The 27,091-nt window shown below is 49.3% G+C and overlaps 1 protein-coding gene across 1 annotated transcript in view; it reads left to right on the top strand.

Annotated features, from left to right (window-relative positions):
• Nucleotides 1-26,853, top strand: part of SCN5A (sodium voltage-gated channel alpha subunit 5) — a gene marked incomplete at both ends in the record, with an annotated part of 75,959 nt that extends 49,106 nt beyond the window's left edge. Inside the window, 9 exon segments of the mRNA XM_080933998.1 lie at nt 316-470; nt 11,099-11,272; nt 14,387-14,509; nt 16,769-17,050; nt 19,055-19,108; nt 20,331-20,472; nt 20,998-21,098; nt 22,482-22,752; nt 25,613-26,853. Of these exon segments, the coding sequence (XP_080790124.1) occupies nt 316-470; nt 11,099-11,272; nt 14,387-14,509; nt 16,769-17,050; nt 19,055-19,108; nt 20,331-20,472; nt 20,998-21,098; nt 22,482-22,752; nt 25,613-26,853 (2,543 nt within the window).
• Nucleotides 26,854-27,091: the final 238 nt, after the last annotated feature.

Below are 27,091 nucleotides of genomic sequence, written 5' to 3'. Positions count from 1 at the left end.
GTTTTCCATCACACAGCCACTGCAGTGCTGGCGGCAGCTTAGGGTTCCGCCATTCCCCAAGGGATCATGGGAAATAAGGATTCCCAGAGTTAGTTGTCAAAGGGTTGGTACCCGTGCCATCCCCAGCCCTGCCCCCTACTCAGTCCAGCCAGCATCCTCTGGAGTGTGTGGCTCTGCAGAGAGTGCCCACAGACCTCCTGCACTCTGACCCCACACCATGTACCCCATCATCCCCACCTTTTGGGCATTCCCCTAAACAGGCGGCCTTTTGCCTTCAGACCGAAGTGTTCACAGGTCCGTCCCCCTCCCCCACAGGTTGCGTCCGGCGCTGTCCCTGTTGCACGGTAGACACAACGCAGGCCCCAGGGAAGGTCTGGTGGCGATTGCGCAAGACCTGCTACCGCATAGTGGAGCACAGCTGGTTCGAGACCTTCATCATCTTCATGATTCTGCTCAGCAGCGGAGCACTGGTACCCACTGGGGATGCAGGGGCGGACAGGGAGGGCTACAGGAGGAAAGGAAGGCAGGAACAGGAGGGAGACATCTACAGCTAGAGCACCTGGTTGGAAAGTGACCATCGTCTCTGCTGATGTGCTCCACCTTGGAGCAGAGCAGGTTCAGAAACCCAACACCCACAGCAGCTACGCAGGTCGGAGCGGAGGTGTTGGCCCCTGCCCTGTGTCCAGCCCACTGCCTTGTTCCATGAAAGGGAAATTATTTCTCTGGATCTCCAGCCTCCCACATTGGAGCTCACCCACCTGCCCTCTACATTAGATGTGCTGTGAGGCCATTAAACTACAGCCATGACCGATTGGGCGTAGCGGCTCCACACGCCACCCATGCCTTTTGTGTGAGCCACAAGCTGAGCCGTGTAGTTCACACATTGTCACATTCTGTGAGTGCATCGGCTTCTACAGAAACACCCGTCACTCGCTTCTACCGTTCAAAAGCCCCGGGTCTGGTATGTGAACAGGTAGATGTGGTCTTAACCTTTCATTTACCCGATGGTCTTTTCTAAGCTCTCTGTGTTTCTGGCCTCAGGGTCTTCCACTTTACCTGGAAAAACCAGACCCCACAGGGTTTGAGATGTCAAAGGTCAGCGCGAGGTAGAAACAGTGAGAATGGAAGGGAGGACGCCCTGGAATAAGCATGGAGAGGCTCACAGTGGAGGGGGCAGTGAGACCCTCCAAAGCTTCTCATCTGCACCAGTTCTGGTCCAGCCCTGGAAGTGGTTGAGGGAGGTGCCAGTGAGCAGGGAGTAGCTCAGAGGAAGTGGGGAGCAGACACACACTGTTAGCAACAGGAGAAGAGGGGGCACTGTGCGGGCCCCTCCCGGCTTTAGAGCGGGCCTGGAGCCATGTCTCTGCAGCGGGGCCCACTGTTCCACCATCTGCAGCCGGAGCCAAGTCTCCATAGGTTTTAGAGAAGTATGATTTGACAATATGTTAACAAGTTTTGTTTTTAAACAGTCACAAACAAGGGCAGCCAGAGCCATTTAGTCTGGGCTGTGCGGGAGTAAATCTCAGGCTGGCAGAAGTGAGGAGGAGTTTTGGCAAGCATTTGGTGAATCTAATCAGGGTAGTCAGCCAAGCACTGTTGCTAAAAAACCACGTCAATGATATATTAGGAAAAAGAAGTCTGCATGTGTTGTTTAAAGTTATGGACTTGTTTAAGAGAAAGCAAACTGTATCCCTTCCAAAGTGCTGAGGGGGAAATTTTAAGCAAACAGAGATCTTTAAAAAAAAGAAGAAAGAAAGAAAAGAAAGTAAGAAAAGAATGAAAAAAGACAGAGAGGAAGTGTAGAAAACAGAAATTTATACAGCCAAGCAAGATCAAGTATATTTTAATAATAAATGTAATTGGATAAAATTCACTTTTTAAAAGGAAAAGGACTCAGATTTTGAAAAAAAGTATCAGCCATGTGCAAGAGACTGACTCAAAAATACTAACAGAACAAATTTAAAGTAGTTGAATTCCTTTATCCAAAATGCCTGCGTCCAGAAGTGTTTCTGATGTTAGGGGTTTGGGCATTTGAGACCATTTTCATAAAATTAACAGTTGAGCAGCCTAAATTCCAATTTCATGAATGCTCATATCTGGAATTTTGGTGTCATATCAGCTCTCAAAAAGTTTCAAATATCACATTTTTTTGCATTAAGAATGTATATTTTATTCATTTCTCCTTGATACTTGATCAAAAGCACCTTATGGAAGGAAGGCATGGTGGGGAAGGGGGTCTCACAATGAGCATGTGGTTCATCACAGCAATCCTGCTTTGAGGTCACACAGTGAGAGCGCACAGTCAGTCCATTTCAGCTGGGGAAGCCTGCTTTGAGGTCACACAGTGAGAGCGCACAGTCAGTCCATTACAGCTGGGGAAGCATGGCTGGAGCACAAGGCTGCTTACCCACATCTGGGCTGATCCAGAAGCAGAGAGAAGTGGCTTTCGGCCCTCATCCTGCTTTTTCACCCCCACCCCCAACCTGTGGGAATAACATGGCGCTCTCTTAAAAGTGAACAGATTAACTGCCCAGTTAGTCCTGTCTGGAAACATACAGATGTGGCCAGGGGTGTTTTTATGGTAAATTTAGATCAGGTCAATTTAACAATGAAGATTGTGTGTGTGTATGTGTGTGTGTGTGTGTGTGTGTACCTGTGTGGGCGTGTGTGGTGTGTACGTCTTGTGTACATGCAAGCGCACATATGTACCTGTGTACCTTTCTGTGTGTATCTGTGTCTATGAGCACACACGTGCAAGAGTCAGTGGAGGCTAGCAGGGGTTGTCGGATCCTCCTGGAGTCCCGTGTGGTTGTAATCTGCCCAGTGTGGGTGCCGGAAACTGAACTCTAGTCCTCTACAAAAGCAGTTCTTGCTTGTGGTTCTCCAGCCCCCACATGAAAATATTTTTAATAACAATGGAATTATTTTCTTCTCTCAGAACTAATTATTTTCTCTCCCATTAACAAACATGTCAACAGAAGATAGGGCATTTTTGTTGGTGTATCAATATTTAACAAGGCTTAGTTCAAGGTAAAAAGCTTGAGATAAGACAGTGAAGGCCCCAACCTACAGTTAAAGTACAATTACTGGGGCTGGAAAGATGGCCCAGCAGTTAAGAGTGCTCACTGCTCTTACAGAGGGTATCCACAGCCCCACAAACATGGTGTGGCTCATGGCTGCCCATAGCTACAGCTCCAGAGGATTTAGCAGCTCTAGTCTCTATGGATACCTACATCCACATGCGGATACCCCACACACATATAACCTGGGCTCAATCTCCTACACCAACACGAGAGCTCACACCTACCTGTAACTTCAGTCTCAAGGGACATGCTGCCCTCTTCTGGCCTCCGAGTGCACCAGGCAAACACATGTTACACAGACACACTTGGGTAAAACATCCATACACATAAAAATAAATATGGTCATTTTTTAAAATTAAAATATATTTTGATTATTACTTGGGATTGCGTAGCATTTAAACCTAAAGCAAAAAATGACTGGGGGAAGAAGAGAAAAAAAATCCCTATGGCAGGTTTGTGACAGATCAAATAGAAAGAACAAGGCAGCAAAAGACATTTAAAAAGTTAGTAAGTAATTAGCACTTAAGTAGAACTGCATCTGAGGCACTGTGTTAAATATGTCACAAATATTAATTTCAGTTAATTATCACAGGAGCCCTGGAAGTGAGCACCACCATTAAAACAAGCCTCCAGATAAAGAATCTGCTATAAATACCAAACTGGAGACGGAGGATGCATTTGCCTGGACAGTGCAAGCTTTGCTTTGATCCCTAGCACAGAGATAGGTAGACAGATAGATAGGTGCATACATATACACATATGTACATGCATACACACATACATATATGCATACACACATGTACATACATACCTATGTACATGCACATATGTACATACATATAGGCATACACATATGCACATGCACACCTATATGTACACACATGTATATACATACAGATATGTCATACATAGACACATGTGTACATGCATGTGTACATACACACACATACACACACACACGTGTGCATATGTGTGCATATATACATATACATGATGCATGCATACATATGTATACACATGTGTACATACATACACACATACATATATGCATATGCACGTGTACATACATACCTATGTACATTCACATATTTACATACATATAGGCATACACATATGCACATTCATGTCCATATGTACACACATGTATATATATACACATATGTACATACATACACACATGTGTACATGCATACACATATTTATATACACACATACTTGCATACATACCCACATACATAAGAGAGAAAACTGACTGGGGGAAAGCTTGGATAGAACACACTGAGAATAGTGTGCGTGAAGCATCCGGTGCTGTAATCAGGGGGAAATTCATAGGAAAATATTTTCATCAGTAAATAAAAAGAACAGATTAAGAATTCTTTCTATTTTTTTAAGACATATTTATTTATTTTATATTAGGTACACTGTAGCTGTCTTCAGACACACCAGAAGAGGGCATCGGATCTCACTAAGGATGGTTGAGAGCCACCATGTGGTTGCTGGGATTTGAACTCAGGACCTCTGGAAGAGCAAGCAGTGCTCTAACCACTGAGCCATCTCTCCAGCCTAATTTTTTCTATTTTTATCAGATTTTTTTGTGAGTGTTTTCACAATCGTTGAGACAATTATATGTTTTAAAACTCATTGTTAGTTCACAAACAGATTTTCTGACGTGGCATTGTTCTGACATTTTAGGATGTATGTATGATGTTATTTTAAATCTGTTACTGAATCCTATTGGCAAGGTTTTTTTTTTTTTCCAAGAGTTTATGAGTGACAAATTCTTGCCAAACAAACCTGGCATCTGAGTTTCTTCCCTCAAATTCATGTAAAGATGGGAGAAGAGAAGCAACTTTATAGGATTGCTATCTGACCTCCACACACCAGGTGACCTTCCACACACACCAGGTGACCTCCACACACACCAGGTGACCTCCACACACCAGGTGACCTCCACACACACCAGGTGACCTCCACACACTCCAGGTGACCTCCACACACACCAGGTGACCTTCCACACTCCAGGTGACCCCCACACACACCAGGTGACCTCCCACATTCCAGCTGACCTCCCACACTCCAGGTGACCTCTACACACACCAGGTGACCTCTACACATACCAGGTGACCTCCACACACACCAGGTGACCTCCCACATTCCAGGTGACCTCCACACACTCCAGGTAACCTCCACACACTCCAGGTAACCTTCACACACACCAGATGACCTCCACACATTCCAGGTGACCTCCACACACTTCAGGTGACTTCCACACATTCCAGGTGACCTTCACATACACCAGGTGACCTCCCACACTCCAGGTGACCTCCATACACTCTATGTGGCCTTCACACACACCAGATGACCTTCCACACACTTCAGATGACCTCCTTACACACCAGGTGACCTCCACACACACCAGGTGACCTCCACACACACCAGGTGACCTCCACACACACCAGGGCATGCACACTCACCAACCTCTCTTCCACTCAATTGTCAATCAATTTATTGTTTAAAAATTATAAATGTAAGGACAAGACAATTCTGAGTGAACCAAAGGATGTGATTAATGAAAAAAAAATATTGAAGGAAGGAAGGAAGAAAAGGCCTAAGGGAGTGCTCATTGCTCTTATAGAGAATCTAACTTCAGTTCCCAGCACCCACGTGACCACTCACTACCATCTGTAACTCTAGTTTCAAGGGATCTGCTGCCCTCTGCTGGCATCCTTGGGCACTGCACACACAATGTACATACATACATACATACTTACATACATACATACATACATACATACATACATACATACAGGCAAAACATATATGTAAAATAAAAATAAATATTTTTAAGAAAAAGAAAAATCTGAAAATATTCCACTGTCTGAAAAAAATATGGAAAGCACGTGTACTTTTAAACATAAAGCCGGTTTCACAACCTTCAAGAATATTGAAAAGAAGAGGCAGTTTTCAGACCTCAGACTACATACTCAGAAATAATGGTACAGGAATCTGGTAAAATTCAAGTGCGATCCAGTAATAGATCTTAAAGATTAGGCATATCTCAAAATCTGCTTCTGTGAGTAGAAAATCAGATAACACACAATTATTTAGTCGAGGAAATAAAATCCAATGACGAAAGAAATGAAAATTTCCTTAGTTTACTGGAAAACCCAAGCTTCTGCCCTCATTAGAGATAAATCACTGAGTTCAATTCCCAGCAACCACATGGCAGCTCCAGTTCCAGGGGATCCAGTTCCCTCTTCTGGCCTCTGAGGGCACTGCATGCATATGGCGCACAGACATGCATTCAGGCCAAACTCCCATACACATAAAAATAAACTATTTTTAAAGGGGAGACTGGAGAGATAGAGAGATGGCTCCGGGGTTAAGAGCACTTGAAAGCACTCTTCCCAAGGGCCTGGGTCTGAATCTCAGCACTCATGGTGGCCCTAACCATCTATAACTGCATTTTTGTGGTCCATAGACATGCAAGCAAATACTCTCACACATAGAATAAAAAGTAATCAGATGGGGGCTGAGGCTGTAGCTCAGTAATCAAGCACCAAGCAAGGCCCTGAATTCACTTCCCAACATGGCAAGAAAATATTGAAATTAATAATAGTGTTTATTTGTGGCTAATACGGTCACACAGGGAGATTAATCCCACTAAAAACACTACAAGGGCCAAGGAGATGTCTCAGCTGGTAAGCACTTGCCGTACAACCCTGAGGCCTGGATTCGATTCCTGCAGCCCATTGGAAGATGGACAGGAGCCGCTCCACAGACCTGTCCTCCAACCTTCACACACATGTCACACAAACAACCTTTTAAGGCAAGCTTTTAAATTAAAAGACAAAGGGGGGTTCAATTTGCTCATATTAAAATAACAAAACAAAACCATGGCCAACTGTAAAACAGGATTCAAAGAGCTGTTGCTGTTGGTATCGTATTGTTGGGATGGAAAAGGATATACTCCTCTGCTGTTTGCTATTTCTTATTTTCCTCTTGTTAAAAATGACATCAAAAAGATCACTGATATCAGATATAACGAAAATGTGAGAGAAATCTGCTAAATAAGTAGAAAGTATCGCAAGGCATGAAATAAAGACAAACTCCACACTGTGGTCTGAGGTAGGAAGGCTCTGGAGTAGCCAACAGTTAATTCCAGGCTGAGATGGCCCAGTGAGCAAAAGCTGCTGGCCACCAAGCCTGAGGGCTTAAGTTGCCACTCCTCCCCCACTCCTCTCCCTCATTCCTCTTCTGCCCCTCCCCCTTCCCTCCCCATCCCTCTCCTGTTCCTCCCCCTTCCCTCCCCATTCCTCCCCATCCCTCTCCTGCCCCTCCCCCTTCCCTCCCCATCCCTCCCCATCCCTCCCCCATCCCTCTCCTGCCCCTTCCCCTCCCTCTCCTACCCCTCCCCAATCCCTCTCCTACCCCTCCCCATTCCCACCCCCACCCCTCCCCCTACCTCCCATGCCTGGCTTACATGGTGAAAGGAGCCAACCAGGTCCCTACAGTTGTCCTCTGACCTCTGCCACGTCCACGTCCCCACCCTGCAAATAAGTGAAAATAACACTTAAAAAATGAAATAGTACCTGGTTCTAATAATGATTTTGAATGAACTTGATAAAATACCACAAAAGTTTATCTTCAAAACAAACCAAAAAGGTCACGGAACAGACAGCATCCCAGGAATGGCAGAGGGACTTGGGGTGTGGCTCGGTGACCAATAGAAACAGGTCAGGCTCTAGGAACAAAAACAAAACAAAACAAAACAAAACAAAAAAAAAAAACCTAACACCAGGAAGGTGTGGGGTGGATCCACATAAATAGAGAAATGTCACACACAGGAAGATTGACTTCTGATTAATGGGTTTTATGTAGACTTTTTAATAAAATGTTGGAGCAGTTGACAAACCACTGAGAAATTTTTATTAAAATACATATTTACTCTTTACCAAATATATATTAGATTCTTTTTTTTTTTTTAATCATAAACCACCGAACTTTAAAAAGGAGGAAAGGAGAGAAATCTTTTTTCTGGTCTCAGAATAGGTGAGGACTTTTTAAAACGGCTTTCTTTTCGGTGTCTGGTTGTTCTGCCCGTGTGTGTGCGCACGCACCGTGTGCGAGCCTGGAGCCCGAGGAGGCCAGAAGCAGGTGTCGGATCCCTTGGAGCTGGAGTTACACATGTTGGTAGACCACCATGTGGGGGCTGGGAATTGAACTCAGGACCTCTGGAAGCACAGCCAGCGCTCTTAACCACTGAGCCATCTCTGCAGCCCCCAGGTGTTGGCTTTCTTAATACAATACCAAAGATTGTGCTAAGTGAACATTAATTATAACCAATGACATCACTACATTGAATATGTGGTAATGGACGTTTAGCATAGCAAACCAGACTCAGAGGCACACAGCAGACCAGCATACTCCATGATGAAGTGTCAACTGGTCTCCTCTGGGGCTTGCTTACAGTGTGTCCCAGACCACACCTTTGCTCTGACATCAGGAATCTAGAACTGTGTCCTCAACAAGTAGCACATTGTTGGCCTCGGCGCTGCCATTGGAAAGACTGACAGGGATTAATGTGTTCGTGTTAGTTGGTGAGCCAAGGTTCATAACCTTTGCTGGAAATTTCTGTGATGGAAAAAGTAATTTCTTTGGTTTTCTTACTTGTTTCATTTGGGGGTTTGTTTTTGCTTTTTAAAGGATTGTTTTAAAATCTTACTGCATTGGTTTGCATGCACACATTTCATGGAGAACTTGCAGGAAGGTCCATCTTGTAGCTCCCAAGGATCTAAACCACCTATAGCCTCTGAGCCATCTTGCTGAGCCCAGTTGGCTGTTTTTTTGAGACAGGGTCTCGCCATGTAGCCCCACTTTAGTTTGGTAAGCCTCCTGTCTCAGCCAACCCAAGTTCTGGGGTTACACCCAGCTTTTTACTACTCTTGCAGAGGATCTAAGTTCAATTTTCATGTCTCACAACTAACTATAACTCCAGCTCCAAGAGATCTGACGCCATCTTCTGGCCTCAGTGGGCGTTGCACTTGGCATGCACATACACATAACAGGTGACTAAAAGATTTAAAAAAATGTTAAAGCCAATGTTTAATGTGGCCTATAAAACCACATTGTGCCTGTGTGCATGCACACACATTCATACACGAGTTCTCACAAAAAAAAAAAAAAAAAAAAAAAAAAAGTGGTATCTGAGTGTTAGCAGCCATTCCAGTATGTTCATGAAATTGGAAATGCCAATTTTGATCATTTCTGGTTGGTTGGTTGGTTGGTTGGTTGGTTTGTGTGTGTGTGTGTGTGTGTGTGTGTGTGTGTGTGTGTGTGAATTTATGTGGGGCTCTGGAGCTTGATCCCAGAGCCTTGTGCTTTTTACTGAGCTATGTCCCCAGGCCTTGTTTGAGTCACAAGAAGCACATTATTTTTTTTTTCAGTAAAAATAAAGACACAGGCACGAGTACAGCCGTGAGTCTCCTTTTATTTTGAATGTTCCCAGGTCTGTCTGAGGGCCTAGATGGCACTGCCTTGCTGCCCACACAGGCCCAATTAGCCACACGGAGGCCTCAGCTGTGCGTCCCCAGGCGCTGCATACGGTACTCACCCTGGATCACAGCAGAGGCCCTGAAGTCAGACGGGGGCCCGGGGGTGACAGAAGGACGCAGCTCCTCAGGATCCCCGGTGACAGGTTGCCTAGACAGGGAGGCTCAGAGCACTCTGGCTGGAGAGGAGTAGAGCCGAGGAGGAAGGCAGCCGGAAGCCCCAGCCACTTCCCCCGTGGCTCAGAAGGGATGCTCTGGTGGAGGGAGGCAGGAACAAGGAAGGGGGAAGGGACCTTTTCTCATCCTTACAGTCCTGGGACAGGTGGTCCCTGAGCCTCAGCTGCGCAAGACAGGGGAGATTCTGGGGAGAGCCTGTCTGTCTTGAACCTCAGAGCTTGTTGAAAGGCTTGTTACCCCACTTTAGCTGGGCGTGGTGGTGTGCTCCTTTAATCGAGTGTGGGAGGCAGAAGCAGGTGGATCTCTGTGAATTCAATGTCTGCATGATCTGCCGAGAGAGTTTCAGGCTAGCCAGGGCTATATAGTGAGAGCCTGTCTCAAAACAAGAAATAAGTAAACCGATTAATTAAAAAATAGTAGGTGCTGTGTGGCTGATATTTGGGGACTGTCTGAATATGTGTTTTTTAAAAGAAAGAAAAACTCTGCTGTGGATCAAGTGTTGCTGGGTTTTTGTTTATTAAGTGTGTTCATTATAAGGGGACAATGGTCTTTGTTAGAGTGGAGTCCAATATAAATCCCCCCCGGAAACAGGGTAAATATACAAGTAGAAAAAATGCAAAACGGAGGGGAAGCCAGAGGAGGTTTGCGCCCTGTGTCCAGCAGAGAACCGTGAGCTGCCCCTGGTCCCTCTCTCCGGTTTAAATGAGCGTGTTTGGAAAAGCGTAGTTAACTGGTCTACATCTTGTTTGTTTATTTAATGCAAATGATTTATTTTATTTTTGCTGTGGTGGGAATCAAACTGTGACTCTACATATGCTAAGGAAGGGCTGGAGACAGGGGCACAAGCCAGCATTCATTCATTCATTCATTTATTACTTTTTTTTTTATTTTGAGGCAAGACCTCACAAAGCTTCCCCAAGCTAGCCTTGGTAGCTCTCCACCCCCCCCCCCACTTTTTTTTCTCTCTCCTCTTTCCCTCCCCTGCCCCATCTCTCTCCAGCTAAGACGTGTCTCATGGCATCCCTGCCTCAGCCTCAGCTGGGATTATAGCTGTCAGCCCCAAGCCCAGCAGGAGAGTGATTCAACAGCATGGGACCAATGCTTACTCTTTGGTGCAGAAGGGGACACCCTGCCCAGATAGCCATCTGTAGTGAGGACAATTTCCTGACCCATCTGTGGCTGAAGGGGAACATGACAGTTGACAGTTGTGAAAGGAGCCATACCTCCTTAACGGGTGTCTGGCCTCAGTTTCCCCACTCCTGAGCCCTCTGTCTGCCTTGCCTGCAGGCCTTTGAGGACATCTACCTGGAGGAGCGAAAGACCATCAAGGTTCTGCTGGAGTATGCCGACAAGATGTTCACCTACGTCTTTGTGTTGGAGATGTTGCTGAAGTGGGTGGCCTACGGCTTCAAGAAGTACTTCACCAATGCCTGGTGCTGGCTTGATTTCCTAATTGTGGATGTGAGTGGACACATGAAAGAACTCAAGAGGTGGAAAGACAGGCCAGGCAGATTTGCCATGTGGAATTGGGGGGCGAGGGGGCTTAGCTGTGTTGTAGGGCAGGTGAACAGAAGGAAGCCAGTAGTCTGAAACCTAGAACTTGGGTCAGGGAGGAAGAGACAATGCTCAGGTGAGGAGCATCCCTGGGAAGAGGGGCTCAGGAGCCCAGGTGTGGGTGCATCCCTGGGAGGAGGGGCTCAGGAGCTCAGGTGTGGCTGCATCCCTGGGAGGAGGGGCTCAGGAGCCCAGGTGTGGCTGCATCCCTGGGAGGAGGGGCTCAGGAGCCCAGGTGTGGGTGCATTCCTCGGAGGAGGGGCTCCTAAGACCAGATGTGAATGCATCTTTGGGTTGGGTTCTGCAGGAAACCATGGCTATCAGGATCTGCAGTCACTCTCCAGAAAGTGTGAATTTGTTGGTGGTCTTTGGGCTTAGCGCTGGGGTTTATATACCACAGGGCTGACTCATTGGCAGAGAAGAGACTCAGCCCCAACAGGCTCAGCCAAGACTCAAAGGAGGCCACCACCTAGGGTGGAGATCAAACCATGGTGTCTTTACATTTGGAGGCCCAGTGGGATAGAGAATACATGGAGGACCAGGTGCCCAGGAGGACTGAGTGTGTGGCAGTGGGCTGGGGTGGGTGCAACCTGGCCCGGCTCTCTCCGCCTGAGGTAAAGGTTCTGTTAAGAGGCCAAAGTAGGGCCTAGGATCCTCCCAGAGCTGCCTTGAGAACCCCTGGCCTGCTTTTCCTGATGCTTTCTTGGGAAGCAAGCTGAGGGATAGATACTCAGTCTGGGGAAGGCTAAGGATTTCTTGGGAAGCCCACTAACCAAATCCAGGCAACCCAGGGTTGAGGGGGATCAGCAGTGCTTCCCTGTGGAGAAGCAAGCTAAGGTCACAGCAGGAGATGACCCCACTGCTGCCATTCCAGCCTAAGCCACACTAGCCATCCTAGCCTAAGAGAGGTGGTCTCAGCCACAGATGGTCTCCCAGGTCTCCAGGCAGTCTCAACCTTAGGTGGCCCCTTGTCTTAGGAGGTCCCAATCTCCAGGCCGTCCCAGGACTCCATGTAGTCCTGGGTCCATGTTCAAGGACTATTGTAAGTCTACAAAGTCTCAGCTCACCTAGACAGAGGCGACAGCAAACAATAAAGTGAACAGAACTAAGCCAGTGAGGGCTGTCAAGATGGCTTAGCAGGTAAAGGCGGCTGCTGCCAAGCGTTGAATTTACAGCTCCTACAGGTTATCCTCTGATCTCTAAACATCCACCATGACACACGTGTGCACACCCAGTAAATAAGTGCCTGTAAAGGTGTTTTTAAGAGAACCAATAAGTAAGCACACGCGATAGCAGGGCCTGAGGGCACAGCCTGTACCGCCAGCACTGCGGAGACTGGGGCAGTAGGATCCCCAAGTTCCAGGCCAAACAAGGCTCAAAAACCTTGTCTCAAAAAGGAGAGGGGGAGGGGCCAATTTGGTATTGTGTGTGAGGGTGAATAGGGAGGCCCTAGAAGTCTAGGAACCAGGGCACAGGGTGGAAAGATGGTGCAGGGCACAACTTCAAGTAACCTAGCTCAAATGGGCTGCTGAGCTGACTGGTCAGATCTGAGGGTTTGCCCCTAGGGGTTTACCAGAGCTTTCCAAGTCTGACACTTTTGAGCAATCACCCCAGAGTGGCCGGGCAGAAGGAACAAGAGGGGAGAAAGGCACATAAGGCCTTTGCAAAAACGTGGACTCCCCCCGCCCCATGGAATGGGAGAATAGGCCTATATCATGCATACTCACGCTGAGGCAGGAGGATTACAAGCTCAAGACCAGGTGGGTAACTTAGTGAGATGCTGCTTCCAAATCAAAAAGGGAGAGGGAAAGTGTGGGCTCGGGGGCAGTGTTGGCTTAGCACGTGTGAGGCCCTGGCTTCAGTCCCCAGCACCACCTGAAGAAGGAAAAGGGAGGCATCAAGGGCTTTAAGTGGAAGGACACGGCACACTGGCTTTGCTCTTAAAGGGCCCCGTACTCTGCAGGCAAGGGGGAAGTGTGGGGGACCCTGACGTAGGGTAAGGAGGCTGTCGGTGGGAAGCCAGGAGGTGGTGAGGCATCTCCATAGATGGCTGTGTTGAAGGCAAGGCCAACAGGAAATCCCGATGGCTCCGGTGTGGCATCAGAGCAGGTGGGGATGGTTTCAAAGCTGCAGCCAGAACAGCTGGAAGGATTGGGGTGGCCTCCTCTGAGACAGGGGGCCCTTAGTCCAGACATAGAAGCATCTGCTGGAAGGAGATGCCAAAGGTGGCTAAAACAAGATAGGCAGACCCCAAGAAGAGTTGCTCCGCCCCGGGGAAGGTCACCAGCATCTTTTGAGGGTGGCGAAAGCATCTTGGGAACTAAGCTGGGTCTTGTCGGTGCTCTGTGACCACCTAGTGCTTCCCAGCTTAGGAGAGAGCTCCGGGACCTCGGCTCCTATGCCCTTCCCATCCATAGCACCAGGGCATAGGAGGTCCAGGTTAGAGACCTGTCCCAGAGTGTGATCATGAGGGGATAGAGAAGTAGAGGCATCAGCCCTCGGACATTTGGCATGATGGGGTCCACAGAAGGGGGGTGCTGGGTGGGGATGGAGGGAGCAGAGAGCAGAGTCCACTCCAGTGTCACCCACCCTGTCTGGGTCCTTAGAAGCTGTCAACTGTTACAAAGTACAACTTAAGAAAAATGCCCCATGACCCTTTGAGGCTTGTATGCAAACCAGGACCGTCCTTCCTTCCCCAAAATAGAAGTTTCAGGGAAAGGAGGGAACCAGCCCTAAGGTCGGACGTAGAAGCCCAAACTCTGTCTCGGCTCAGCCACACAGGGTAGAACAGAAATGATACGTCCCAGGTCACAGGGTTGGTGGTTGTAACATACATGTAGTGGGTTCTCTAAAGGGTCTACAGTCAGGATTTGCCCCAGGCCTTCAAGGCTCTGGGAAGCCTGACCTAGCAGTTCACGGGCTGGTAAAGAAAAAGTGTCCAGCTTCGTCTAGATGAACCGATAGCCTACCACCTGTGTCTGGAGCTGTCCCTGCCTTTCCACCCTTACCCCTTCTCTGTAGGTCTCGCTGGTCAGCCTTGTGGCCAATACCCTAGGCTTTGCCGAAATGGGTCCCATCAAGTCACTGAGGACACTGCGTGCACTTCGACCCCTGAGGGCCTTGTCACGATTTGAGGGCATGAGGGTGAGTGGAGCCTCTGCCATCCCAGGAGGTGGGGGGTGGGGGGGACACACGCCCAGCTGCCAGAACAAGTGGCCTGGTCTGAAGCTCTGTGGTCTCTTTGCTGACTTTGAGGAGTGTGGTCCAGAATCTCCAGGAAGAGTTTAAGCCCTCAGCTTCAGGTAGGAAGTGTGAACTCATCGGAGCACAGTCTTGCTCACACCCAGGCCCATCAGCACCATGGCCCTCTGCCTCTGCTCTGCCACAGGACTCCAGCACCCTGTGTGTCACTCTGCGGGTTGGCCTGAAGTCCCTCAATTCCTGGCAGTCACAGGATGCCTTTCCCGTGTCCTTATGTGATGGTGAAGGGTAGTGTAGCAAGAGCCAAGAAAGGTGTTGTGGAGTGAGCTGTGTTCTCACCTTCGGATGACGGTTTGCCGAGTGGAAGTTCATGGCTTAGCAAATGCCTGTTTGATCCCATAGACTTTTGGGGGTGTTACCACATTTTATCAAAGAATGTGAGCATGTGAGGCAAATTTTAATATCTTTTAAAAATGTATTTGTGTGTGTGTGTGTGTGTGTGTGTGTGTGTGTGTGTGTGTGATACTTGTGAGCATGGGGGCCAATATACCACCAGATGCATTTGGAGAATAGGAGACAAGTTTTAGGAACTGGCTTTGTCCTTCCACCCTGGGTTCAGGAGGTCAGACTCATGTCCTCAGACCGTCACCACCTGGACTGCTTCAGTAGCCCTATTTCTTTTTGAAAACAATGATTTAGTTAGCATGCAGAGTAACAGATTTCTTTATGACATTTTTATGTATACTTAGCTCCTGTTGGTTCACCCATATCCCATCTCCCTGCCCCTGGCCCTTCTTGTCCGCTCTCCCCTCCCATAACCCCTTTTACAGGTCTCCCCACACTCACTCCCACATAGATATACATATATAAAAATTAGGAGCTGGACCACATATGAGGAGAACAAACAGCGTCTGTCTGTCTGAGCCTGGGTTACCTTGTCTCATATCTTCCAGTTCCATTCATTTCTAAGAGATGAACTTTAAAGTCCTCAAGAAAAACAGTCCAAAGGCTGGGGAATGTGGGTCTCTGGCCCAGCATTTGCCTCGGTGTATAAGGTCCTGGGTTTGACACCCTGCCCCCAGCACTGCAAAAGAATTAACTATGATAGTCAACAAGAAAGAAGGGTGTGTGTGTGTGTGTACATGTGCATGAGTGTTTGTGCATTTGTGTGTTTCTCTGTACATGTGTATACACACACATGTGCATGTATGTGTCTGTGCTTTGACATACCCAGTTCTTCACGGCCTCAGAGAACACCGTCTGTCCCACCCCTTCAGCAAGTACTATCACACAGCTCATCATTGGCTCGATGGCTTTGAACCTTGCCTGCACCACCAATTAGACTGCTTAGTCCTGGCAAGGACTCCCACCCACAAGGGAGTACTGAAACCAGAGTTAAATGTCTCTTTGGGAGCCAAGGACACTTGATTCCAGAGGGACCCGCGGAAGCCAGGTGCCAGGAATGCCTCTGATGTGGCTGTTGGCTGCAGTGCCAGCCAAGGGCAAACTCTGCAGAAAGCTTGGTGCCCTAGGGAGCACTGGGGAACATGGTTTCCCACCTGCTCCAGGGCTGTGCTGGCAGCTTCAGAATGTCATCCTGTATGACAGTGGACCCTCTGTGTCACAACAGAATCCCAGCTTCACCCCATCTGTGTGATAGACAGCTTCCTGGCTCCTGGGCAGCTAGCTTTGCCCGGACCACGTTCGGACTGGAGTTCCCCAGAAGTATCTGTCAGGAAGCCACGTGAGGAGACTCAGGAACAACAGCCTGTAGACATAGCACATGGGTCTCCTGGGTAGACTTCAGGGGATCCATCCTCTCTCTGCAGCAGCAACCCGAAAATAAACCGGAAGTTTGGCATGGAGAATTAAGAACTCATGGGACTGACACAGGGCCTATAAGCCTTCGCTTGTGTCTAAGCCCATCCTTTCCACTGGACCCCTGGCAGCCTTGACTAGCAGACAGTTTTTTATGAAAATGGATTGAGAGCAAAAAGAGGGCCTGGAAGGGAACAGGCTGGTATGTTCTGGAGTTTAGGGCAAGGATAAAAAGGCCTCTTAATTCTCTCTGACTCCCCCTCACTTGACACCAGAGCTCTAGCCTCCATAACTGCACCCCCACAGCCACCAAGTAGTTAGGGCGAAGTCTTGGAAAGGGCGTGTTCTTGTCAGACTCAACTAAGTCTCCTCTCTGTCCACCAGGTGGTGGTCAATGCACTGGTGGGCGCCATCCCCTCCATCATGAACGTCCTCCTCGTCTGCCTCATCTTCTGGCTCATCTTCAGCATCATGGGCGTGAACCTCTTTGCCGGGAAGTTCGGTAGATGCATCAACCAGACCGAAGGGGACCTGCCTCTGAACTACACCATCGTGAACAACAAGAGCGAGTGTGAGTCCTTCAACGTGACCGGAGAGTTGTACTGGACCAAGGTGAAAGTCAACTTCGACAACGTGGGGGCTGGGTACCTGGCCCTTCTGCAGGTGGTAAGTACAAAAGAGTAGGGACCCCCTTCCTTCCTCTATCGGTGCCTCCGAAATCTGCCCTTCGCCCTGCTGTGGGCAGGAGCCGACCCTGTAGTCGGGTCACAGGGCCCAGGATAGTGGCTCTGTGTAAAGCCCTCACTGTCCAGGGTGTCTGGCATGGGGGCAAGCTAGCATCAGACAGGACCCCTTCCCCAGCCATCTGTTCAACCCACCTCTTTAGGCGGCACAGGCTAGGTACAAAAGACTGCTGAACTGTTACTGAAATTGTGGCTGACCATCCTCTGTTATAAAATGTCTCAGGCTGTTTGAAAGACGACATTTGGGGTGGGGATATGACTCAGGGGTAGAGCACTTGCCCACCACCTGCACTGCCCTGAGGTCAGCCCCTTGCTTTGGATGCATGGTGAGGCAGTTCATGGCCAGTGTGGCAAGCTGCTGTACCTCATAGCCAAGAAAAAAATAAGGAAGAAGGAGCTCTAGCCCCATTCTCGCCAGCAAAACAGTTTCTTCATGACCCAAAGACTGTTCACCAGTCCCCATCATCACCTGAGTTCAATTCCCAGGACTCAAGTGGTAGGAGAGAACCAGTTCCTGCAAGTTGTCCTCTGACTTCTAGACATGCAGCATGGTATATATGCACCTACACACACACACACACACACACACACACACACACACACACACACACTTTAGTAAAATATTAAAAAATAAAATAAAAAAGGACTCTTAGCCAGGTGGTGTTGGTGCCGACTTTAATCCCAGCACTCAGGAGGCAGAGGCAGGCTGGATCTCTGACATCAAGGCCAGCCTTGTCTACAGAGTGAGTTCCAGGAGAGCCAGGGCTACACAGAGAAACCCTGTCTGGAGGTTGGGGGAGAACTCTCAGACATGTGTGGGACTAGAGAGATGTCTCAGCAGTTGAGAATGCTTCCTGCTCTTCCAGAGTAGCTGGATTAAGGTTCCAGTACCCATGTCAGATGGTTTGCTATAGCTCCAACTCCTCCACTGGAGCCAACACCCTTTTCTGGCCTCTGGGGGGAGGGGGTTACCCTATGTATGTGCTCAGACCCAACACATACACACATGCACATACATAAAACAAACCTTAAAATAAGTGAGAAAGAGAGAGAATAGCAGAGCCAACCCTGTGGCTCCAGAGGGGGTCTGGGGAAGGTCAAGTTTTGCTGAGGACACAGTGGGAGTCCCCTGAGAAGCAGGTCTCACCACCAAGAATGTCTCTTGAGCTCTTTTTGAGCTCACCCATCTCCTTCATGCATCCTCCTTAACTTGGCTGCAGCCTTGGTGAGGTGTGCTAGGTTCAGCCGGTGACAGCTCACTGGATTTGAGAGTGTGCAGACATGTTTCAAGTTGGTTGTTGAACCTTTGCTAGAAAACTAAACTTTATGACTAAGAGATGCTGAAACACAAAAGCCTGGTGTGCCTGTTTACCACCCAGGCTGCCCAGGTGGCTGCCGTCTGCTCTGCCCATGCTGTGTGCACTGTGACACTGTGGGTCTTGCCTCTCTTCCCTTTGGTCACATCACAATGCTGGGAATATTCACACCAGAGAATTTGGCAAATACGTAAGGGATTTTTCTTTTCCTTCTGGAGAGCAAGTCATTAGCCCCTCACCCGAACAGTGGTAAAAAGAATCTGTCGTAACATACAAGATGCTGGTCCTCTGAGAGGCAGGACACAGCTCACCAGCTCAGCCTGGGGGTCTAGAGTCTGGAATGTGTGTTTTTGAGGAGTGAACATTCTCCTGGCCTTCCAGACACAAGGCCTCGATTGAGAAGCCTAACATGGCCTTCTTGGGGTTTCTGCTAAGCACCTTCTCCTCCATCCCCACCCCTACTTGAAGCCTTCTGGATGCTACTGAACAGGTGGGCTGGGACCTGCTTTGCTTCTTGTAGGAGGCTGTTTCCTGGCCTAATTGAGACGAGAGTTCTTTGTAGTTGAAGCCAAGTGCCAAGTCTGATGACCTTCACGGTCTCTTCCTCACAGGCGACATTTAAAGGCTGGATGGACATCATGTATGCGGCTGTGGACTCCAGAGGGGTAGGTTTTGCCACGAGCTTCTCCCAACAAGACCAGTATGCGGGCCTCCTGGCCTCGTGGCCTGAAAGGCCAGCCTGTGGGCCGAGCAGAGTGCTCCAAGGTTCAGCTTCCTAGTGCTCAGGCCTGGCCTCTTACGCAGTCCCCAAATTAAACATGCTTCAGATCCAGCCAGATCTAACCAGATCCAACCAGATCCAGCCCACCGTGATCTGTTCATTCTCACTCAGGAGAACAGGTGGAAGCAGCAGACAGAGATGAGTTTCTCCTTGGTCCTGGTGCTTCACCCAGTCACACTGATGCTTGAGGGGAGAAGACTGAGAGAGATCTCAGTGTCACACAGGCTCCCACTGGCCCAGGGCCTGGACACACACTGATATGAGGTCACCCCTTAGCCTGTCATTGCTGGCCACCATCCTCTCCACTCAGGTTTACCACACACACACACACACACACACACACACACACACACCACTTGATGGCCTCACTGCAGACACACACACACACACACACACCACACTTGATGGACTCACTGCACAGACACACACACCTTTGATGGCCTCACTGCAGACACACACATACACACACACCTTTGATGGCCTCACTGCAGACACACACATACACACACATCTTTGATGGCCTCACTGCAGACACACACACACACACCATACTCAATGGCCTCACTGCAGACACACACACACACACACACCACACTTGATGGCCTCACTGCAGACACACACACACACACACACACACACACACACACACACATACACACACCTTTGATGGCCTCACTGCAGACACACACACACACACACACACCACACTTGATGGCCTCACTGCAGACACACACACACCACACTTGATGGCCTCACTGCAGACACACACACACATACACACACACCTTTGATGGCCTCACTGCAGACACACACACACACACACACACACACACACACACACCTTTGATGGCCTCATTGCAGACACACACACACACACACCACACTTGATGGCCTCACTGCAGACACACACACACACACACACCTTTGATGGCCTCACTGGAAACACACACACACACACCACACTTGATGGTCTCACTGCAGACACACACACACACACACACACACACACCTTTGATGGCCTCACTGCAGACACACATGCACACATGCCAGCCCCACTGCTGCCCCACCCCACCTTGTGACCGCCCTGCCTGGCTTCTCCCCCACAGTATGAGGAGCAGCCGCAGTGGGAAGACAACCTCTACATGTACATCTACTTCGTCGTCTTCATCATCTTCGGCTCCTTCTTCACCCTCAACCTGTTTATTGGTGTCATCATTGATAACTTCAACCAGCAGAAGAAAAAGATACGTAGAGTATTGGCTCTGCCTGGAGAGGGAGGCAGAGGAGGATGGGGAGCCAGAGGCCCCCATCAGACCTTGGGGATGAGCCTCTTCTGTATTTGGATAGAATATGGTGGGGAGGGAGGTGGAGGTGGCCTTGAAGAACAGAGGGGACCTGCCCTCATCTAGCTGAGATTCAGGGGTGAGAATGTGAACTGTTAACCCGATCTGTGATCAAGAGTCCTGGGTGTGGCTGTGCAGAGCCCCAGGGAGATGCACCAGAGAAGCCATGATTAGTGGCAGCCAAAGCAAGTGATGCTGAGAGAGGAGCCTGAGCTGAGATAAGGGAGAGGTGAACACTGGATCTGCAGGCCACAAAACCAGAGAACGGGGAGGGGGAAGTACCCTGGAAAGGCAGATGGGGGGGGCATGAATCTCTCCAAATATACCTTTGAGATAGGAAGTTACAAAGTGGTTGAACCTGCCACCTTCACTCAGGAAGCAAAGTTCTGAGAACCCCAAAATTATGCGGGTGCTGTCTTTCTATACTTAGGGGGCCAGGACATCTTCATGACGGAAGAGCAGAAGAAGTACTACAATGCCATGAAGAAGCTGGGCTCCAAGAAACCCCAGAAGCCCATCCCACGGCCCCTGGTGAGCCAGGCTCCCTGGTAGAGTCAAGGAGGGTCTCGTAGGAGCCCCGGGCTCCTCCATCAAAGACCTTCCCATCAAGGGCTCTTCGGGCTGCTGCTCAGCTGAGAGGCACTCTCAGATTGCTCTCCCACACAGAAGTCTGAGCTTCATGCAGATAGAGGGAAGGCACGAGGACACAGGTGGTGACATCTAGGGCACATTGCATACTCACAGGAACTCAGCTGCTTTCAATGGCCCCCTTCCTTCCTTTCAGGGGTACATGCTCTTCCCAGGCAGTGTAGTGGGCATCCACATCCCTACTCCCACTCACCGTCTCATCCTCAGACCTTGAGTAGGTCCAGGGTAGGTGCTGGGCTCTCTGCTAGTTAGACTTTCTTGAAAATGGAATGAGGAGTTGGGTCATGGGGGTACCTGCCTGTGATTTCAGTACTTGGGAGGCAGAGGCAGGGGAATCTCTGTGAGTTCAATTCCAGCCAAGGACTACATATTGAGATCCTGTCCTGAAAATAAACCAGCAAACAAAAACCAATGGAAGACAAAGTACGTAGGTGAGCTGACCCTGAGCCACCAGCTGATTGGACAAAGCTTTCCTTCTCCTTACCCACCCTATTCCCTCCTGGATTGGGGGTGACAAACAGAGGGGGGCGGGGAATGAATGCATTTTTAATTCTCTCTCTCTCTTCAAATAATCTGGACTCACAATTAATGGCACACAGAAGAGCTGGAAAGACAGCTCGGTGGTTCAAATCGTGTGCTATTCTTACAGAAGACCTGACATTAGCTTCCAGCACCCACATCAGTGGCTTCCTCACAGCTGCATGGAACTCCAGCTGCAGGGGTCCACTAACCCCTGTATCCCACAGGCACCTGTACTCACGTGTGCACATACCTACATGCACGCACGCATGTGCACGCCTTAAAAATAAGTGTACTTAGAAACACGCAGATATAAAATACCTTAGTCCATAGAATAAATAATATCTACTCCATAAGATAACATGGAGAAAACATATTAGTCTGAAGGCTCATACAAGTGCTAGGATTGAAGCTTAAATTTGACCTTGAGCCTCCAGATTGTGAGACAGAAGAGCAGCACATGGACAGTGTGCTGAAACCCAGGGTACACATCTACCTGAAGGTGCACCAGGGTGGCCTGGTGGAGGAGGATGCCTTGTTACTTACTGGGCCTCTGCCTGGAGGGGATTGCATATACAGGCAGGGGGGGCCATCTGGTCTACCTCCATGGTTTCCTCCTCTACATGTGTTGTGCAGTGGGAGTTGGGGGCGCTGTAGTCTCACAGGTGAGTAGGATATAAGTCATCTGGGCTGACTGGTGAGTTTACTGGGATCTCTGTGCGCTGAGCTCCTTGCCTTTTCTTCCAGAACAAGTACCAGGGTTTCATATTCGACATTGTGACCAAGCAGGCCTTCGATGTCACCATCATGTTCCTCATCTGTTTAAACATGGTGACCATGATGGTAGAGACGGATGACCAGAGCCCTGAGAAGGTCAACATCTTGGCCAAGATCAACCTGCTCTTCGTGGCCATCTTCACAGGCGAGTGTATTGTCAAGATGGCTGCCCTGCGTCACTATTACTTCACCAACAGCTGGAACATCTTCGACTTCGTGGTGGTCATTCTCTCCATTGTTGGTGGGTATGCAAGATTGCTGGACAGGAAAGTCCTGCCCAGGCTGTGTGTCTGCTCCAGCCCTCTGCACTCTACTTTATGCCTTAGCTCCTCATCCAGCTCTCTGCACTCTACTTAGTGCCTTAACTCCTGATCTGCTCTCTCTTCTTTAGTGTCCCCTTACACACACACACACACACACAAGCATGCACACACCCACTCACATGCACGATTTTGCACACATACACAGAGCTACACATCACTCTAATAAGAGCTTGTCTGGGATGGCCCTTTCAGGCCTAAGTGGCCACCCTGAAGAGAACTCAATACTCCATCTTGACCTGACCCTCCCTAGGACACAGCTCTGTGACTGTTAAGAAAATTTTAAGGTTGAGACTAGAAAAAGGAATGGCCACTACAAAGCCTCTCCTACCCTCCAAACAGAAGCTTGCAGCCTAGGCTGAAGGAAGAAGAGGCAAGTTGGGTCCCTAAGGATTAGAGGTAGATAACCTGATAGTGTAGAAGACACCAGTCATTTCTTGGGATGGAAAAACTATAGTCCAACACGTGTGCTAGGTTTCAAAACCTCCTGCAGTTCCCCTGAGGGGGGACAACATGGGATGAGAGCCTAACACAGACAAGGTCCTCACCATGTCTGTTCAGCCCCAAACCCAGATTCTTTGGGGAGGGAGGAGGTTCTAGACAGGGTTTCTCTGTGTAGCCCTGGCCATCCTGGAACTCACTCTGTAGACCAGGATGGCCTCGAACTCAGAGCTCCACCTGCCTTTGCCTCCCTAGTGATGAGATTAAAGGTGTGTACCGCCACCACTCAGCTAGAATCCAAATTCTTATATGACAGCTTTATTGAGATGTGGTTCGTGTACCATAAAACTCACAGGTTAACTTAAAGTTCACTTGACAGTGTGCATTCTGTGGGTTTCGATTTCATTAGGCATTGCTTAACCGGGGAGATGTTCTGGAAAATGTGTCGCGAGGCAATTTCATCATTTTGTGAACATCACAGAATTTACCTAACACAAAGACAACTAGCTACTAGGTCCCTAGGTGGTGTTGACCCTGTAGGAAGGTCTACACTACAGTCTGCCATTGGCTCGATGATGGTTGCATGGAACATGACTGGATCGTCACAGAACTGAGTAGCCATCAGCAGTGTATGTTAGAACACCCACTTGGCAGCCTCTCTCCATGACCACTCCTCCTCAACCCCTGGCAACCATTCATCTGAAATATTTAAGAGTTGCCAAACCATTTCCCAGAGTGGTTGCACCATTTACCTAGTCACTGGTGGTCAGAGCTCCCATTTACTTACCTCATCGCTGACGTATGGCTGAGTTTTTAATAATACTTACAGCCAACCTGCAGATGCAGCACCGCCTCGCTGGCGTCGGGGTTTCTAATGCCCTGGTAGCTAATGACACTGAACGCCATTTTCCTACGTTCACCAGGTATTTGCGTGCAGAATGGCTATTAGAAACTTTTATTCATTTTTTAAAATTAGAGTAATTAATCGTTTTTATTGTCATGTTGTAAAGAGCACTTAATCTATTCGGGATTCCAATCCCTTATCAAATATACAAATCAAACTTTGCTGTCTTTGTGATGCCTGTTGAAGCAGAAGTGTTTTGTTTTGTTTTAATTTTAATGAAGTCTAATTTGACCACGTATATCTGTCTTTGTTGCTGTGCTTACAGCTCAAATACTTGAAGCACACACCCATTCCTACAAGTGCACATCTGCCTTTGGGGTCATTCTGACTTTGCTTTTCTGCCATAAATGCCATCTACCTCTGGCAAATCCAATCAGAGGTTAAGGCAAGACACTCATTTCCCTGGGGCAGGCGTTTAGAGCATGAAGTAGGCTCAGAAATGTCCCAAGTCTCCAGGGGAAAGTAAGGATGGCAGTGTCCCTTGTGGGGCTGGAAAGCACTGTAGGGGGGTGCAGGGTGTCAGCTAAAGTGACCACTGACGTCTTGGAGGCTTTGAGAGGTACAGCATGCATTTCCAAGTCACCTGCTAGTCCTGGTGCTGGACCAACCCAGAGTGTGGCTAAGAGCTGTCATGGAGCCAGAGTGTCTGGGTCTCGTCCCAGCTTGTCGCTTGGGCCAGTAAACTTCTCTCGGCTCCATCCGGGAGGGAGATCATGCCTGTGGCTAGCTTTCCCAGGGTTCTGGGAAGTCTAATGAAATGAAGGCTGAAAGGGGCATAACCCAGTGCTCTTGGCACCTGCCAACCATCAGCACTCCTGACAGAGCCAGGAGAGGTCCCTGGACCCGCAAGGGGCAAGTTTGCTCCACTCTCTCCTGTAATATACCTGTGCCCTCAAAGTAGAGACCCCAAAGTGGAAAAGTCTGGAGCCAGATAGTAACAGGAACCATTACAGAGACATTCTTCCTGTGTGTCATGGCTCTTTGTACGCACCTGCAGTGTCTGCGTTTGTTAGGAAAAGATGGGCTAGGGGTGGAGGTGAAGCTTTGCATTTCCCGTGAGTGTCCAGGAGATCCCTAGGTTTCTGATCCTCAGGGCATACTTTGTATAGTGAGGAGCAGGAACCCTTGAGCTGTGGCTCTTGCTAGGCTGCTGCAGTGCTGAGGACCTTCTGACCTCAGAGCCCATGTATAGCCGATGTTCTGGTATACCGCCACCGGGCAAGTGTGTCCTTACAACTAGAATAATGGAGCTGAGAAAACACCTAGTAGAATGTCATCTTCATCTCCAGGGTCATAGAGAAAAGAGGAGGCCACGTCCTAGAATGTCCCAATGACCCTGTCTTCCTGGAAGGCCTTTGTCCTTTACAGTCACGCTTGTCCTCAGTGCACCTGACCTGGAAGGAGGGCAGGAGCTACAGTCTTCTTGTTTCCCACAGGCACTGTCCTCTCCGACATCATCCAGAAGTACTTCTTCTCCCCGACACTTTTCCGGGTCATCCGTCTGGCCAGGATCGGCCGCATCCTCAGGCTGATCCGTGGAGCCAAGGGGATTCGCACGCTGCTCTTCGCCCTCATGATGTCCCTTCCGGCCCTCTTCAACATCGGCCTCCTCCTCTTCCTCGTCATGTTCATCTACTCCATTTTCGGCATGGCCAACTTCGCTTACGTCAAGTGGGAGGCCGGCATCGACGACATGTTTAACTTCCAGACCTTTGCCAACAGCATGCTGTGCCTTTTCCAGATCACCACATCGGCTGGCTGGGACGGCCTCCTCAGCCCCATCCTCAACACAGGACCCCCCTACTGTGACCCCAACCTGCCCAACAGCAATGGCTCCCGGGGGAACTGTGGGAGCCCAGCAGTGGGCATCCTCTTCTTCACCACCTACATCATCATCTCCTTCCTCATCGTGGTGAACATGTACATCGCTATCATCCTTGAGAACTTCAGTGTGGCCACAGAGGAGAGCACGGAGCCCCTGAGCGAGGACGACTTCGACATGTTCTACGAGATCTGGGAGAAGTTCGACCCAGAGGCCACCCAGTTCATTGAGTATTTGGCCCTGTCTGACTTTGCGGATGCCCTGTCTGAGCCGCTCCGCATTGCCAAGCCTAACCAGATCAGTCTCATCAACATGGACCTGCCCATGGTGAGCGGGGACCGTATCCACTGTATGGATATCCTCTTTGCCTTCACCAAGAGGGTACTCGGGGAGTCTGGGGAGATGGATGCCCTGAAGATCCAGATGGAAGAAAAGTTCATGGCAGCCAATCCTTCCAAGATCTCCTATGAGCCCATCACCACCACCCTGAGGCGAAAACACGAGGAGGTGTCGGCCACAGTCATCCAGCGGGCCTTCCGGAGGCACCTGCTGCAGCGGTCAGTGAAGCATGCCTCCTTCCTCTTCCGCCAGCAGGCGGGCAGCAGTGGCCTCTCTGATGAGGATGCCCCCGAGCGAGAGGGCCTCATCGCCTACATGATGAATGAGAACTTCTCCCGGCGCAGCGGTCCACTCTCCAGCTCCTCCATCTCCTCCACATCCTTCCCCCCGTCCTATGACAGCGTCACCAGAGCCACCAGTGATAACCTCCCAGTGCGTGCGTCTGACTATAGCCGCAGCGAAGATCTCGCAGACTTCCCTCCATCTCCAGATAGGGACCGAGAGTCTATGGTGTGAGCCTGGCCACCCGCTGGCCAGGGCGGACACGGTTGTAACCTGAACAAAACCCTATGCAGTTGAAACCAGTGTCAGCTGAGGCCTCCCTAGCTCTGGAGGTGAAAGATGAGCCTCCAGGTGGAGGAACCACAAGGCAGAGTTCTGTGTCTCTGTGTCGAAGCTAGAGGCAGCTGGAGGAACCCCGGCTGGTAAGGACCTGGCACATCCTAGTAACCAGGTCTGGCCAGGCAGCACAGCA

Source organism: Micromys minutus (assembly GCF_963924665.1).
Source record: "Micromys minutus genome assembly, chromosome: 21".
NCBI lineage: Eukaryota > Metazoa > Chordata > Mammalia > Rodentia > Muridae > Micromys > Micromys minutus.
The sequence above is the reverse complement of the archived record's forward strand: the minus strand, read 5'-3'. Positions and strand labels throughout refer to the sequence as shown.